This window comes from Zonotrichia albicollis, chromosome 2 (assembly GCF_047830755.1).
Source record: "Zonotrichia albicollis isolate bZonAlb1 chromosome 2, bZonAlb1.hap1, whole genome shotgun sequence".
NCBI lineage: Eukaryota > Metazoa > Chordata > Aves > Passeriformes > Passerellidae > Zonotrichia > Zonotrichia albicollis.
This window is the reverse complement of record NC_133820.1, coordinates 40,772,461-40,786,889: the sequence shown is the minus strand read 5'-3', so window position 1 is coordinate 40,786,889 and position 14,429 is coordinate 40,772,461. Positions and strand designations below refer to the sequence as shown.

The following is a 14,429-nucleotide window of genomic DNA, read 5'->3' as shown; positions in this document are numbered from 1 at the left end:
TGTCCTTTCTGAGCTGATGGCTCCCAATGCAAGTGTTCCACACCCACTTCCCAGGGGTACCCTGTCATTTCGGGGCCTTGCTATTTATCCTGGATGCAGAATTGCTCTCGGTGCCTCTTGTTCCCAAGCCAGCCCCACTGGCATGCAGCACCCTGTTGCACAACATCAGCATGCTTCGTCTCTAGCTCTCATTCATTCTCACATCCACCCTTCTCCCCAGCCTGCCTCTTTGTCCTGCCCCTTGCAGGGAGCCTCTGCCCTGCCAGCAGTAATCCTAAAGTGCTGTGGTTCCCTAGGACTTTCTGGTTCCCACACCTGGCATGGGAGATTGAAAAAGCCATGGCTAACGTTTGCAAAAATGCTCACTGGCTTTTGTGTGGTCAGCCCAAAAGATTTCACCATCCTGTTGGAGAGGTGCCGTGTGGAAGAGAGGACCCTGTGGATGCCAAGCACAGGGGTAAGCGTTATCTGCTTCACAAAGTGCCTGGCCAAGCTGAGCCCCAGACAAGAAGACAGAACATTATTATTGCTGTTGAGGTGGTGGCGTTTGCAGTTGTCACGGCTGCTTCAAACTGTCGCCTTTAGGAGCTGACAGCCTTGTGTCCCGAGCTGGCAGTGCGTGTGACCCTTAGAGGCCAGTGATGATTCATGAAGGAGGAAGATCGTGTCAAGATCCTTGTTCTCGAGATGCTAAACAAAATACCCAGATCCCCAAGGTTTGTGGTTTGAGGAAAAGTGTCTGTGGCAGCTACAGTGGTTGGTATTGCTGAGATCTGAATGAGTAACGTGTGACACCAAGTTTATGTAACCACAGTGTCAAGCCCCAAATGGTTTTCATGTCATCATCTTCCATAACCAGGTCAGTTGCTTCAGGTCAAAAGCCTGACTTAAATATTAAATTTATTATCAAGATTTTTAGTGTCATTTGTTATTTCAACAAGTGAAGAGGCAGACTTCAATACCTTATGAAAATCATACTAGGCTTTGGTTTATTCCAAGAAGCCAGCCAAAGATGGCCTGCACTCTTAGTTTATGAAGAGACATCAGAGGTGATTCAAAAGAGAAGCAGGACCAGGGCAACCATTCCTTTTCTCCACTTATAAATGCTCACAGCCCAATTGCTGCTAGGTCAGGCCACACTCTGCTCTGTTTCAGGGTGGTAAGCACAGGTGGGAAATAGACAAGAGAACCACGAGTGTTTGTTTTCGTGCAGCAGGACCAAGGTGAGCGGGCTGCAGAACATGGGAAATAAACTAATCTCACCTTTGAAATCAACAGATTGAAGGGCTTGGCAAAGCAAGAGCATTATAGCTGTGTCTCTTCAGGATGGATATATGACCTGGGAGTCTGTGAGCCAGCCAGGAGCCAAACTTCCTCGGGTGTAGCTGGCTCTCCCTTGGATTGGGGAGATAAGACACGCCACCTCTCCAGCCACACCATCCCACTGCTTTCCAGTTCTACCAGGGGACAAACAGCTGCCTGCAAAAGGAGAGGCCCTGGCTGGAATGTAGCCTTCTTAGGGAAATGCAGCACAAGAGAGGTGCTGATAGTCCTGTGGGGGAGGGAATGAGATAAGGCAGGTGCCGGAGCTCCTGGCATACAAGGGGAGGCTGAAAGAGCTGTTTCTTTCAGCCTGAAGAGAAGTTAGGAGGTCACCAATTACTCTTGGACCTTTTTTTTTTTTTCGCTTTGGTGTGGAGGACTACAGAGAAGTGAGAGCCAAATTCTTCTGACAGATACGCAGTGAAATGCCCATGAAATTTGCAAGTGACTAGATAAAGGGAAAACCTCCTCCCTAAAGGTAGTTCAGCACTGACACAGGTTTCAGGAGGGGCTGGGGAATCTCCTCACCTTGAGATGGTTAGAAACTGCCTGGCCAAGGCCCCAAACAGCTTCATCTAGGTCTAGAGCTAGCCCTGCTGTTAGCAGGGGTTTGAAGTCTAGACCTCCAAACATCTCATCTGGATCTTCCTGTGAAACTCCTACTCTAAAAACACATGGAGCTCCACTGCCCTTTTGACACACAGCATATGGTAGTCTCCTTGATGGAAGGAATAAGGAAGCAAGTTATAGCTGCTTCCACACCCAGATACACCATGCTCTAGTATGCTGATTTTTGCCTACAGAGAGAGCTTCATAATGTCCTCCTGCCAGCCTGTCCAAGCTGTCTGTATTTAGTCTTCCAGCAGCAGAGACAAATACTCTTCTTTTGATTAAACTGCACAGCACCTCATAGGAATTACCCAGCACCCAAATTTTCGGACTTCTTGTCAGATGTTCATCAAAACAATTGTCTCTGACAGCCTCCTGTATGAAAGATATTGGTTTCTCAAGGCTGGACAACATCCCACTGTTCTTAAGACAGACTAGAGCATACTAGAGAAATTTGGTAGCTCTTCATCATTAAGTCTTTTCTCTGCACCCTGCAACAAGCCTAATTCAGTGACACCTCCCCTTCCAGCTCATTTATGGGTGCACACCCGTATTTAGAAAAAAAATAGAAAAATTCTGCATCCTTTGGGGGGGGGGGGCAGGGGGGAAGAGGCAGCAGCTAATGTTAAATTATCCCTTTAAGAGCTGTACATTGCTCTGCAAATGTAATTTAAACAGAGTATGATTTGAGATGTAAAAGAAAGCAAATCCCACGAATGTTTCCATTCACAGATCGCGTCACGTTGCCAGCCCATCCCATCCCCGCGCTGTTACTCGTACTCCGGCTGCATTCACGTTACAGCGGAGCAATCTGATGGAGACATCAGCTCGTACAACAGGAGTGCTCAGGATCAGCCGAGGGCTTGGACATTCCTGCCACAAAGAAACTGCAGCCAACTCTCTGTCGCTGAGCCAAAGGGAAAGCAGCATATGCATCTTCGGATGCACTGGACGAGGGCAATTATTTGCAGTGACCCAAACAAACATGCCAGCATCACGTATTCCTTCTGTACATTGTGCCAGCAGCGACGAACTCTTTTGATTTAGAAACAGCACCAAGGTGGGATATTGCTATGGTGGGATGTGCTCCCGTCCCCTCAGGGCTTCCACGCACCTTCCTGACACAGGGACGTGGTGATGCCTCCCTGGCAGAAACTCTCGCCTGACAAATTCTTCATGTACACTACTTCCCTGCCGTTGCAGCCTGGCTGCATTTAAATGGACAACGCCGGCTACCTTGGGCGCTTAGTTGCCTTCCTTGCGCAGAAAAGGACGAATGGGAGGGGCGGGGGGGAAGGGGAGATGCTCTTGGGAATATGGAACGTAACAAAGTTTTGGTTTTTTTTTTTTTTTTCCCCCAAAAACCTGCCCTGATTGCTAAGCAGTAGCCATACTGCTCACAAAACCCCAGTATCTAAAACAAAGGAGCAGTGAGGTGTACAGCGGGAAAAGACAGCCCACTGGCTGTACCCAAAATGCACATTCCTGCAGGGAAACGGCGCTGTCACGCACAGAAGCGCTTTTGCGGGGGGCAGGACGGCGGGGAGGGGGCTGGGGGCCCACAGGAGCCGCGGGGCGGGGCAAGATGGAGCGGAGCTTTCCCGGCGGCACCGGACTACAGCTCCCAGCGAGCAGGGGCGGGAGCCGCGCTGCAGCCGGGCACCGGCAGCTATTCCTGCCGCTGGGATGTGTGCCGTGCGCTGGTGATGCCCTGGAAACCAATCCTGGCTCTAGCCTCGCATTCTCCCTCCCACCCTCTTCTCGGTTCTGGGCATGTGTGCCAAAGTCTTTGTCTTCCCTTCTTGGACTTAGTCCTTCATCTATGCTGTTTCGTAAAGGATCAGCGGTGAAATGCCAGTGGTATAAAGTTTTGGGTTTGGGTTTTAAAGTCTGCGTTAGGACACAGTCCAGGGGGAGTGGGACTTGCTGAGCAACCTCAGAAACAAACTCAGACAAGAGTTAAGCAAGGGTCTGAAAACTTTCTGTAGAGAGGTGGGTCGGAGCTGAGTGTGCCCAAGAACATAGTAGGGCTACTGACGTGAATATAATGGTGGGCAAGGTGCTTTTATCATTTATTCTCTAGTTGTATTTCTTACAGTAGCACCCCCAACCCCCCGCCTTCCTTTGAGTCAGTGCAGAACAAAGCTGTTTGTTGAGAAAGCACTGGGATTTGCTGGCACCCAGCCTGCTGGGGCACTGCCTGGAGCACGGGCAGCTTTCCCCAAGTAATGCTGAGTTGCCCCTGTGAAAAAAGATAGAGCTGAGAGAGACTACCCATCCCACCTACACCTCCAGTCACTGCCCTACAAACCCCTGTTGGGGGAGGACAACCAGCGTTTTCTCTCTTAAAGACTTGCCATTTCTGTCCAGCATCTGGGTCCTGCAGACGGCTGGGGCCCACCCTGAGGCCTTTACATCAGTGCACAGCAGATCTTCATGCAACACGGTTTGGTGAAGATGACAGGGGTAAGTCATCACACACGCCTTCCCTTTGGTGCTTCCCAGCTGGTGGCCAACAGAGCAGTCTGGCTGTGGGACAAAGCTGTGAAAGCAGGTGAGAGTAGCTGGGCCTTCTCTTCCCCTTGCCAGCCTCCTCTGCCTTCTTTTTGTTACCTTTCTGTGTGAGCATCTCCTGCTCTGGTGGCAAAATGTCCCCACTTCCCCAACACTGGCAACTAGAGATAAACATCAGGCCAAGTCAGGCAACTCAGGTGTGAAACACATTTTAATAGAGTTTAGGGATCTGTAGTTTGTCTGTTGCTCAGCTGAGCAGGGGCTGTCCAGAAGGTGAAGCAGACATCATGGGCAGAGGAGAGGGTGAAGGAGTGCAGGAGGGGAAGGGAACAGAGAGAGAGAAGTCACAAGAAGCAGATGAGAGCGTGGCTTTGTTTACGGATGTGCTTTAATCTATTGCCCCGCAGTTCTGTGTGCTGAGCCAGACACTGACAGCACACACACACACACACACACACACCAGGGTGGGACAGCAGTGCACAGACTGACAGCACACACACACACACACACACACACACACACACACACACACACACACCAGGGTGGGACAGCAGTGCACAGACTGACCACACACACACACACACACACACACACACCAGGGTGGGACAGCAGTGCCACAGACTGACAGCACACACACCCAGGGTGGGACAGCAGTGCACCTCAACACCAAGCTGCTGGCAAGCACAGCCCAACACAGCACAGCCCAACACGACACTGGCAGGGCTCAGTGCAGACACACGCTCGGGGCACAGGGACGCTGTAGGACACAGGCACACACCCACACACAAGCACAACGAGAGCGAGCACTGGCAGCGCCTGGCTGGACGCGGCCGCAGTGTCCGAGCACACGGATGGTCACTGCACATGCTTCAGCACCAGGGACACGCTGGGCACCCGCTCCCGTAGTCTTGCATGGAGCAGAGCGGCCCAGGTGAGGCCCTGCACAAACAACAGAGACACACAATGCCTAGGTCCAGGAATGCTTATGAGCCCACAGCAAGGGACAGGGTGTGGGCCGCTCTCTCATCCTTCGCCTGGGTACAGTTAGCCAGGGACACCTGAACTCAAGGGGTTTCGAGGTGAGAGGATACCAGGTGACAGAGTGGGGAGAAAAAGCAAAAAAGGGAGCAGTGGAGGGAAAGGGGGGTTCAGAGTCTGTGAGGTGGGAAAGAGCAGCAGGGTGGCTGTGCCCTGGGGACAATGTTCAAAGAACACTTGGGTTGCGGAAGTTGTGTCCGGCGAAGCGTGCTTCATCGCCAAGCTCTTCCTCAATCCTGCAGGAGAGAGACAGCACACTCAGGCCCTTGCAGTGAGGGAGCATTGCAGGCACCAGGGCCCTGGAGAGGCAGCTCATCAGCAGGAACCTGACATGTGCCCGAGAGCTCAGCTCCTGCCAGCTGCTGTGACTGCAGGGATGCACCTCATGCCAAGGAGGAGGAAAGGAGTCTGCCCCAGAGGCCTCCCCGGGATCCTACTGTCATCTCTGTGCCTTGTCTTTGTAACGTTTCACCCACAAGCTCCATCCACCCTCGGGCTTTCAGCTTCTCCCACCCAGTTGGTCACTCCCCTGTTCTCTCTTCTGCATTCCCAGCCCTGGAGCCCCTTACCTCATGAGCTGGTTGTACTTAGCCAGGCGTTCAGACCTGCAGGGTGCACCCGTCTTTATCTGTAAAGCATTCCCCAAAGAAAACACTGTAAGACACTGTTATGACTTGCACTAGTTCCTCATGGCAGGGCAGGGGATTCTGTTTTGACACCCCTTTGCTTTCCTCCAGGCCTGTGCACAGCCTGGGTTTCACCTACCTGCCCAGTGCACAGCCCTACAACCAGATCAGCAATGAAGGTGTCTTCGGTCTCCCCAGACCGGTGGCTCACCATCACACCCCATCCATTCTCCTGGGCCAACTTGCAGCTGCAAGGAGTGAGAAATGCAGTCAGCAGCTCCTACTCCTACATTTACCACCTGCACAGGGCAAGATTCAGGGACATTCTGCTCCCACTCTCAGCATCCTACACTTTGGCAGAGACACAAGTCTGTTCACCCAGTGTATGGTGTGACACCACGTGGTGAACCACCATGGCTGTGGTTCATCACCAGCCCATTCACAGGACAACAAGGGCAGTGGGCTGGACTCACGCTTGGATGGCCTCTGTGACAGATCCAATCTGGTTGACTTTGAGCAGGAGGCAGTTGCAGGCTTTCTCTTCAACAGCCCGCTCGATGCGCTTAGGGTTTGTCACTGTCAGGTCATCTCCCACTATCTGAATCCCCACATTGGCAGTGAACTTAGACCAGGCCTCCCAGTCATCCTGGTCAAAGGGATCCTCAATGGAGACCACTGAAAGGACAGCCAAAAAGACACGAGTCACAGCTGCCTCCCTTCCCACCCCTGAAACACAGAGGGTTTGTGCCTGGTCGCTGTGCAGAACCAGTGCTGATCCCCTGCGGCCCGCGCAGCAGCTCACCTGGGTAATCCCGCACAAAGCTTTGGTAGAGGTCTCCCAGCTCATCTCCAGAGATATAGCGGCTTGGGTCATCTGGGGACTTGAAGTCCAGGTCGTATTTGCCATCCCGGTAGAACTCGGAGGCTGCCACATCCATGCCGATGACGATCTTGTCTGTGTAGCCCGCCTTGTCAATGGCTTCCTTGAGCAGCTCCAGAGCTGAGGGGAGAACCACAGTCAGGAGAGTGAGCCCATGCAGAGAGCTCTGCCTCTCGGTGGGAGCCTCCCTTGGGAAGGGCCCCAGAGCCACCAAGAGTCAGGTGGTGTGATGGAGAACTAGAAGGGAGCCCAGAACACAACAGAAATGCCAAGGAGCTGTAGGGGCTGTGTCCAAAGGGACAAGGAGGAATTAAAATGTGATTCCACAGCTCAAAGACAAGTTTGTGGAAAGCTTTGTAAAAACATGCACATCATAAAAGGTTTGTATGGGGAGGCTGTGACAGATCAAGGCCACCCCAAGGAGAGGGAGCTCAGAAACATTCCCTAACACAGGAGGTCAATGACATTTAGGTATCATCTTTTGAATCAGTCCAGGGAATGCTGTGAGCTGGGCATAGAGACCTGTAGCATTGCAGGCAGGGGTACCCCATCTCTGTAGGGCTCTCACCTTCGCTATTTTCCAGGATGTTGGGAGCAAAGCCTCCCTCATCACCCACATTGGTAGCATCTTTGCCATACTTCTCCTTGATGACGCTCTTGAGGTTGTGATAGACCTCAGCCCCGATGCGCATGGCATCGCGGAAGCTTTCGGCTCCCACGGGCAGGATCATGAACTCCTGCATGGCCAGTTTGTTGCCTGCGTGGGAACCTCCATTGATCACGTTGAAAGCCTGGAAGAGTCCATGAGAGAGTCACAGCTGAAGGAACCGGTCTTGGCACCCCTGAGAGGTGGCTCTCAGATGTGTCACCATGCCCACACATGCCACATCCCACAGGGTAATGTAAGCACATCAGCTTCAAACATCAGACCAAAGACACGTAAGCCTGGAGTCTTCCCTCCAGCAGTGGCTCAAACCACATGGTTAGGGAGGATTTTCCCACCTGTTCCCTTTCAGAGATCTCCTGAGTTATATGTGTTTATCTATGCTCTGTTTATCTGTACCTGTTTATCAACAATGCTGTCAATCTCTCTTCCAGGACTTTTCTTCTTGACCCCGAGAAAATTTTAGCATCCACAGCTCGCTTTGGGAAAGAGTTTCTCAAGGCAGGCTCCCCTTGGTGTGAAGACCCATATGCCCTTGTTTTGAACTGTGCCCCAGAGGGTTCACATGATGCCCTCCTCTGCTTCTTGTGCTAAGAATGAGATCATCAGTCAGCCCCCCACCACAACCTCTCCTCTATCCTCCTCAAGCTCCTTTTTTCCCATTGAAACTTGACAAATCTCAGGCCTTGGTTTGCTTCCCTGAAAACTGCAGTGCACTCAGCTGATGTTTCAATCCCATATCCCTTCCTTATCTACCTCCCAACACCTCTGACGTTTCTTTTGGGAACAACACACTTTTGGAGGTTCTGAAGGTGGATGTCAAGGAGGGAGGAGTCTTACTGGCACAGGCAGGATGAGGTCGGAGTTGCCGGCCAGGTCAGCGATGTGCCGGTACAGGGGCACATCCTTCTCTGCAGCTCCCGCCTTGCACACGGCCAGAGAAACTCCCAGGATAGCATTGGCACCAAACTTGGCTGTGGGCAAAGGAGGAGATTGACTTTTCAGGCGGCAACATCCTGCCCAGTGGGTGGGTGCCCTTGCCAGCCCAGCCTTGCTTGGGCAGTGCCCCCTGCTCCAGCCCTGCAGCCTCCCATGCCCGTAATTTCCCGGCCAAAAAGAAGGATGGATTACATTTGTTCTCTGTGCCGTCCATCTCAAGCATCAGATTGTCTATCTTCTCTTGATCCACAACAGAGAGGCCCTGCAAGAAAGAAACAGCTCCTGAGAAGGGGATGACTGGAAGAGCTGCTGGCTCTGGTGTGCGGGAGAGGAGGCGTTGATGGAGAAGCTGGAGGTAAAAGGACTTTTTCAGCTTGTGGGGGAACATATACACACAAAGCTCTGGAAACTGGTGCCGTGCTATTTAGTCAGGTTAGGTAACCCTGCTGGTGTTTCTGCAGTGCAGTGTGGATGTACCCGTGGTGGAGAGGGGGTCAGCTGCAGCCCAGGGAAGGCCACGCATTGCTGGGGACACAGGACACCCTGGGGGGTTTCCCAGCCTTTTGGCAGCTTCCAGGGAGCTTTGTGGTGGTGCTGTGGTCACACAGAAGCTAGGCAGAACAACAGAACATGCTCAACCTCAAGCAAGCGAATGTAGACTGGATGGAGCCATCCCCAGGAGTGAGGTGGAAAGCAAGATTAGACCCAACACAGGCAGCTCTCCACCATGCTGGGTATTTTTCAGGGGCAGAGAGAACTGTGCTCTCAGCCAGAGCCAGCCATGGGCTACATGGTGTGTAATATGTGGCTTTGGCTCAGCTCTCCTCAAAGCAGGCTCCAGGTCTTCAGGTGTAAACAGGCTGCAGATGTGACACCACTGCTCTGCAAGCTGTGCCAGACCCTGCACGGTGCAACCATTGCTCATCACACCAGGATGAGGCCACAGACGTGTGGATGTGATTCAGTGCTTGAGGGGGAGCACAGCTGAAGGAGGGGGTGAGTTCTACAGGGAGCACCGAGGGGATGAGTTAGGCTGCACAGATGCTGCAGTGGAGCAGGAAGAGTTAAATCCTTTCCTCCCAGAGAAAAGATTGCTGTGGACACACACAGGCATGGAGAGCGGGAGGGGTGTGCCCAGGTTCACAGAGAGCATCACTGTGTCTGTTAACCCAGTGAGATGAAGAGAGCAGAGACAGAGATCAGGGGACAGAGATGGACAAAAGTAAGCGTTGGACAAGGGAGAACAAAGAGAAATCCTTACAGAGCCCACGAGAGCTGGGGCGACAGTGCTGTTGATATGATCCACGGCCTGCAGGACCCCTAAAGAAGGGAAGAGGCAGAGAAAGAAAGAGAGAGAGAGAGAGAGAGAGAGAGTGAGGCAGAGAGAAGAGTGGAAAGAGGGAGGGAGAGGACCGATAGAGAGACAGAGAGAGGGAGACAGCAAGGGAAGATCGAGGCCTGATCTTTCACTTTACACTAGCTCTGTGCCTCTGTGGTCTCCCTGAGGGACACATCCGTGTCACACCAGTGGGTGGGCAGTGCCCTCCAGCAGAGCCCTACACACAGGCAGCCCTGAGGATGAGCTGTGGAGCAGGCATCTCCCCACCTTTTCCAAGGAAACGTGACTTGTCATTGTCTCGCAGCTCCAGCGCTTCGTAGATACCAGTGGACGCTCCACTGGGGACGGCTGCTCGAAACATGCCTGGAAAACAGCAAAACAAGGGTGTGAGACAAGCAGAGGGTGAAGAGGAAAAGCCCTCATTCACCTGCTTCTGCCCTGCTTTCACAGGAAAGGATGCAGCAACTGCTTGTGCAAATGGATGGCCTTCCTGGCTGGCTGCTCATGGCTGGCCTCCCTAGAGGTGGAGCACCTCAGGGGCAGAAATAGATGGCACCCAGGGCTTCCAGGCTGAGGAACTTGGATGTCAGGCACCCAGAGATTCACACTGATCCCAAAACCGTGTGTGATGGATGGAAGTTCTTCAGCCCTCCTCCTAGTTCGAGAAGCAGCCTGACTCACAGCCACCCTCAGCTTCCTCCCCCTCAGACTGAGGTTTTTGCCTCACTGAAGAAGGAAGACAATGGTTGCATGCCTGCTCTGGCCTCTCACTGCTCCTCACCCCTCAGCCCAAGCAGTTTTGGGGATCCATGCAAGTGTAGCTCCTCCAGCAGAGCCCCACGCATGGACATAGCTGCACAGAGATCTCAGGAACAAAGCTTTACCCCTTCATGGCCATGGATGTGCTACCAAACATCTACTGTGCCCCAGGGCTAAAAGCCCAGCTGCAGCAGGGGTACCATGAGAAGATGCAGACATTTATGATAAAAAGGCCTTCATAACAGTCCCTGCTATGGGCAGGCATGTGGCTCAGGTCACACGCAGGACAGCCAGCTGTCTTGTCATGGTTAGCCTGGCACGTGTGCAGAGTTGCTGAGCACAGGCAGAGTTTTGGTCTCTGCCTCTTCCCCTGACTTGTTTGCTGGGGTTCACCCATGAGGAGCCTCCATGCTCTTGTCATGCCAGGCTGCTTCACAGCACCAGCTCTGCCTGAAAGGGCAGGGCCTGCCCTCCATCCCTTATCTCACCCTCATACCTTTGTGTGTGTAGAGGTCCACCTCAACGGTGGGGTTCCCACGGGAGTCCAGGATCTCACGGGCATGGATCCTCTCGACCGCCATGGTGAGTCTGTGGAGAGAACAGGATATGTTCAGCTCTGAGAGGCTCCAGGATGTGGTGCTCACCCCTTCTACGTCTAGACTGACAGAGAGAAGGGAATTCAAGGAAAAGTGACCTTAGAAATTTGGGCTAAAACTATTTGCCCCAGGAAATTTAGAAATCCACCCGGACTACAGGAATCTACAAGCATTTTTCCAGGAACTGGCTATCTATTTGAATTTGCTCTGTCCCTCTGCTGCAGCTGACAAACTAGGGGCACTCTGCTTCTCCCTGCGTCACAGCACAGCGCCCGACACAAGCCTGGATGGCAGGGATGGGGAGGGTGCCACGGCAGCAGAGAGGGAGGGATCAGCTGGCACAGCAGGGAGGTGCCCCTGGCTCTGGTGTCAAGGACGGGGCAGCAGCTCCTGGCATCTCCTGTCCCCTTGCCGGGAGGCGAGGACAGCGCCTGCCAGCCAGACAGCAAGCGGCTGCTGTGTCCCTGTGCGGCACCGGGGAGCCAGCCCAGCGTGATGGGCAGGGCAGGGGCAGCCAGCCAGCGGGGCCCAGCCCCTCTCCAGCCCATGCAGGGGAGCCATCCCAGCCTGGCTGTCCCACACCCCAGCCATGTCCCCCCTGCCATGTGCCTCCTCAGTGTTCCCGTGTCCCCGTGAGCTGCGGGGTCAGGCTGTGCCAAGGCGGCGGGAGCGTGGAGCCTGGCAGCCTGAGGAGCCATCTTGCTGAGGCCATGGTGCCTCAGACGTGGCAAAGAGGACTCTGAAGGGAGGGGGCACCTGGTCCAGCTTCCAACCCTTCGCTCCGTTCCTGAGGCAGGGAAGCAGATGAGACTGGGCTGGATCTCTGTTGGGTGGAGGGGTGAGGAAGCCTAGCATTTTGGGGCACCTGGTTAAACCTGAAGTAGAACCATTTTGGTTAAACCTGAAGTAGAAAACATGCTGGTGGGTAATGATGGCTGTTTGAAAGAGCTTCTCTTGCTGCAGTTTGCTCTCGGGGGGTTCCAAATCAGCTCCTCATGCCACCTTCTCTTTCCCCTGGCTGTGGGGCCATGCTGAGGGGGTACTGCATTGAGGTGTGTAACTTGTCATTGTCCCCCCATGCTCCCAGCGCTGCCAAGTTTTCCTGCCCTGGCTCCCACGGATGATTGCCTCAGCCCTGAGCAGGGCTGGCAGAGGCCAGAATAGCCACGGAGCCCCAGCCAGGACATCCCCATGGCATGTCTGGGCAAGGGTACAGCCAGCCCAGGCCCTCAGCACCAGGGCAGGGAAAATGAGCTTGAACCAGCACATCCCAGCACCGAGGGGAGCTGAGAAGCAGGATGGGGAAGCCGGAGCCAGCGCCCAATGCCACTTCCCGGGGGTGGGTGGAAATCACTAGGGTGTGGGGAATTGTGCTGCTGCTCTGAAGCTTCAGCCAGAGCTTCTCCTGTGGGGAGTTGTGGTCAGCGACTCCAGGGTTTCCTGGAGCCTGCACAGGGCCCTCCACCATGTCCATCTGGGCTGGGATCCCCCATCAGCCGCTTTGGCAGCGCTCCTCACGCCATCTGGCACACGCCACAGGAACTTCCTCCAGAGTGGTGCCGGCGCAGCCAGCCGTGAACTTCCTTGCAGCAGTGTCCTGGCCGTGCCTCCACAGCCTCCACGGGGTACAGAGGGACAGGACCCCGCTTAAAGCCATCTTTGACAGCACGGCCGTGCCAGATGCTGTGGCTCTCTGCTTATCTGGTCACGTTGCCCCTGGTCACATCCCTGTGGCCACATCCACCTGCCCCTCTTGGAGCCAGATCCAAGGAAGCCAAATGACAAGCCCAAATCCAGCCTTGCCTGCCCCTCCCCATCACTTACATGACCTCCTCTCCCTTGTAGTCCTTTAAGCCTTTTCTCCACTTGTGTTGCTGCCCCGTGCCCCCTGCGTTTGCTCTCTTTTGAACAGAAGCACCCTGAAATCCCTGCTATCAGCTGCACTGGTCTGAAAGGAGGTCAGAGGCGGATAAGCTGGGATAAGGGATTGGGATGGAGCCATAGCTGGGAAGCCACAGACCACATCCAGGAAGAGTGAGGAGGCTGTGCAGCCCCCGTGAACAGGGGCTGGGCGCCGTACTCTGGGAGGCTGGTGCTGCTGCAATGCCTTTCCATGGAGCGGGCGCTGGCAGCAATTCCCTGTCCCTGCCAGGCCGGCACGGTGGAGACCCTTCCCACCAGTCCCGTGTGCCACTGCCATCCCCCGGGCTGGGCACTCCTCCCGGGAAGCCCGCACTGCTGCAGTGTCGTGACTGATGCAGCTCTTGCTTGCCTGACTGTCACTCCTCTCCGTGCTCTCCCCCTCCCCTGTGGTGTGGGGCTGTGCAAACAGGAAAACATCCCCTTTTCTCCCTCCCTCCCCGCTCTCCCTGAGCGCCCGCGTTTATGTCAACACCTCAGGAGGCTGGGGGGCCGCTCGGAGGCTGGATCCTTTCCCCAGCCGTGCCCAGACGGAGCGCTGCCTTCTCCCCACTGCCACCCCTCCCCCGGGAAAGCTCCATCCCGCAGCACCTCCCGACAGTGCCCTTGGGAGCAGCACCTATCCTCGCTGGTCGCCCCCCACTCCTGCAATTCCCTGGGCTCACGTCTGAAATGATGATTGCCGGGAGGGGAAAGCGGGGGCTTGGGAAGGAGGGAGTACCTGAAATTAAAATATGAAAGAAAAGTCAGAAGGATGGGGATGAGGAGACAGAGGTGGGAGGAGCAGGGGGAGGAAGAGAGGGGAGTTGAGTTAATGCCGCTCGCCGTGGTCCTGCTCGGCAGGGACCCCAAAGTGCGTGTGGGGTTTGGAGGGCACAAGGGGGGCAGCAGAAACACGCACGCAGTGAGGGGTGTGCTGGCCGTGGGGAGACACTTACCTTCCTAGGGCAGGGCTGGACGAAAAATTGAGAAAGTGCTGGTAGAAAGGAGAGAGGACGGAGCTGAGGAGGGATGCAGGACCTCAAGGGGAGATGATGTGTCCTCTAAGCCAACGGTGGCGGCAGCAGCAGGATGGAGACGCCCCTGATAGGGCCGGGACAGCAGCATGTGACCCAGAGCTGCGATGAGTCAGGATTTAGCAAAGCTTTGCAAACAGCACGTAGGGGATGGAGAGACAGAGAGAGGCAGGCAGCAAGGGATAGACGTAGACAGATGAGGGTGA

General features: G+C 54.5%; 1 protein-coding gene across 1 annotated transcript; it reads right to left on the bottom strand.

Moving 5' to 3' along the window:
* Positions 1 to 4,639: 4,639 nt before the first annotated feature.
* On the bottom strand, positions 4,640 to 14,301 carry ENO2 (enolase 2). Its single transcript, XM_005486041.4, has 12 exons — positions 14,146 to 14,301; positions 11,188 to 11,279; positions 10,200 to 10,295; positions 9,855 to 9,913; positions 8,786 to 8,855; positions 8,495 to 8,628; positions 7,559 to 7,781; positions 6,913 to 7,110; positions 6,584 to 6,785; positions 6,250 to 6,358; positions 6,054 to 6,112; positions 4,640 to 5,720 (listed from the first exon to the last, which is right to left on the bottom strand). The coding sequence occupies exons 2-12, from the start codon at positions 11,270 to 11,272 to the stop codon at positions 5,651 to 5,653; spliced, it is 1,305 nt and encodes a 434-aa protein (XP_005486098.1). The 5' UTR covers positions 11,273 to 11,279; positions 14,146 to 14,301; the 3' UTR covers positions 4,640 to 5,650.
* Positions 14,302 to 14,429: the final 128 nt, after the last annotated feature.

Excerpts from the sequence above, each read along its gene's own strand:
- ENO2 (XM_005486041.4), bottom strand. The coding sequence starts at position 11,272 with ATGGCGGTCGAGAGGATCCATGCCCGTGAGATCCTGGACTCCCGTGGG. Across the intron at positions 8,856-9,854 it reads CCCCAGCTCTCGTGGGCTCT|GGCCTCTCTGTTGTGGATCA; the intron begins GTAAGGATTTCT and ends TCTTTCTTGCAG. Across the intron at positions 5,721-6,053 it reads AAGTACAACCAGCTCATGAG|GATTGAGGAAGAGCTTGGCG; the intron begins GTAAGGGGCTCC and ends TCTCTCCTGCAG.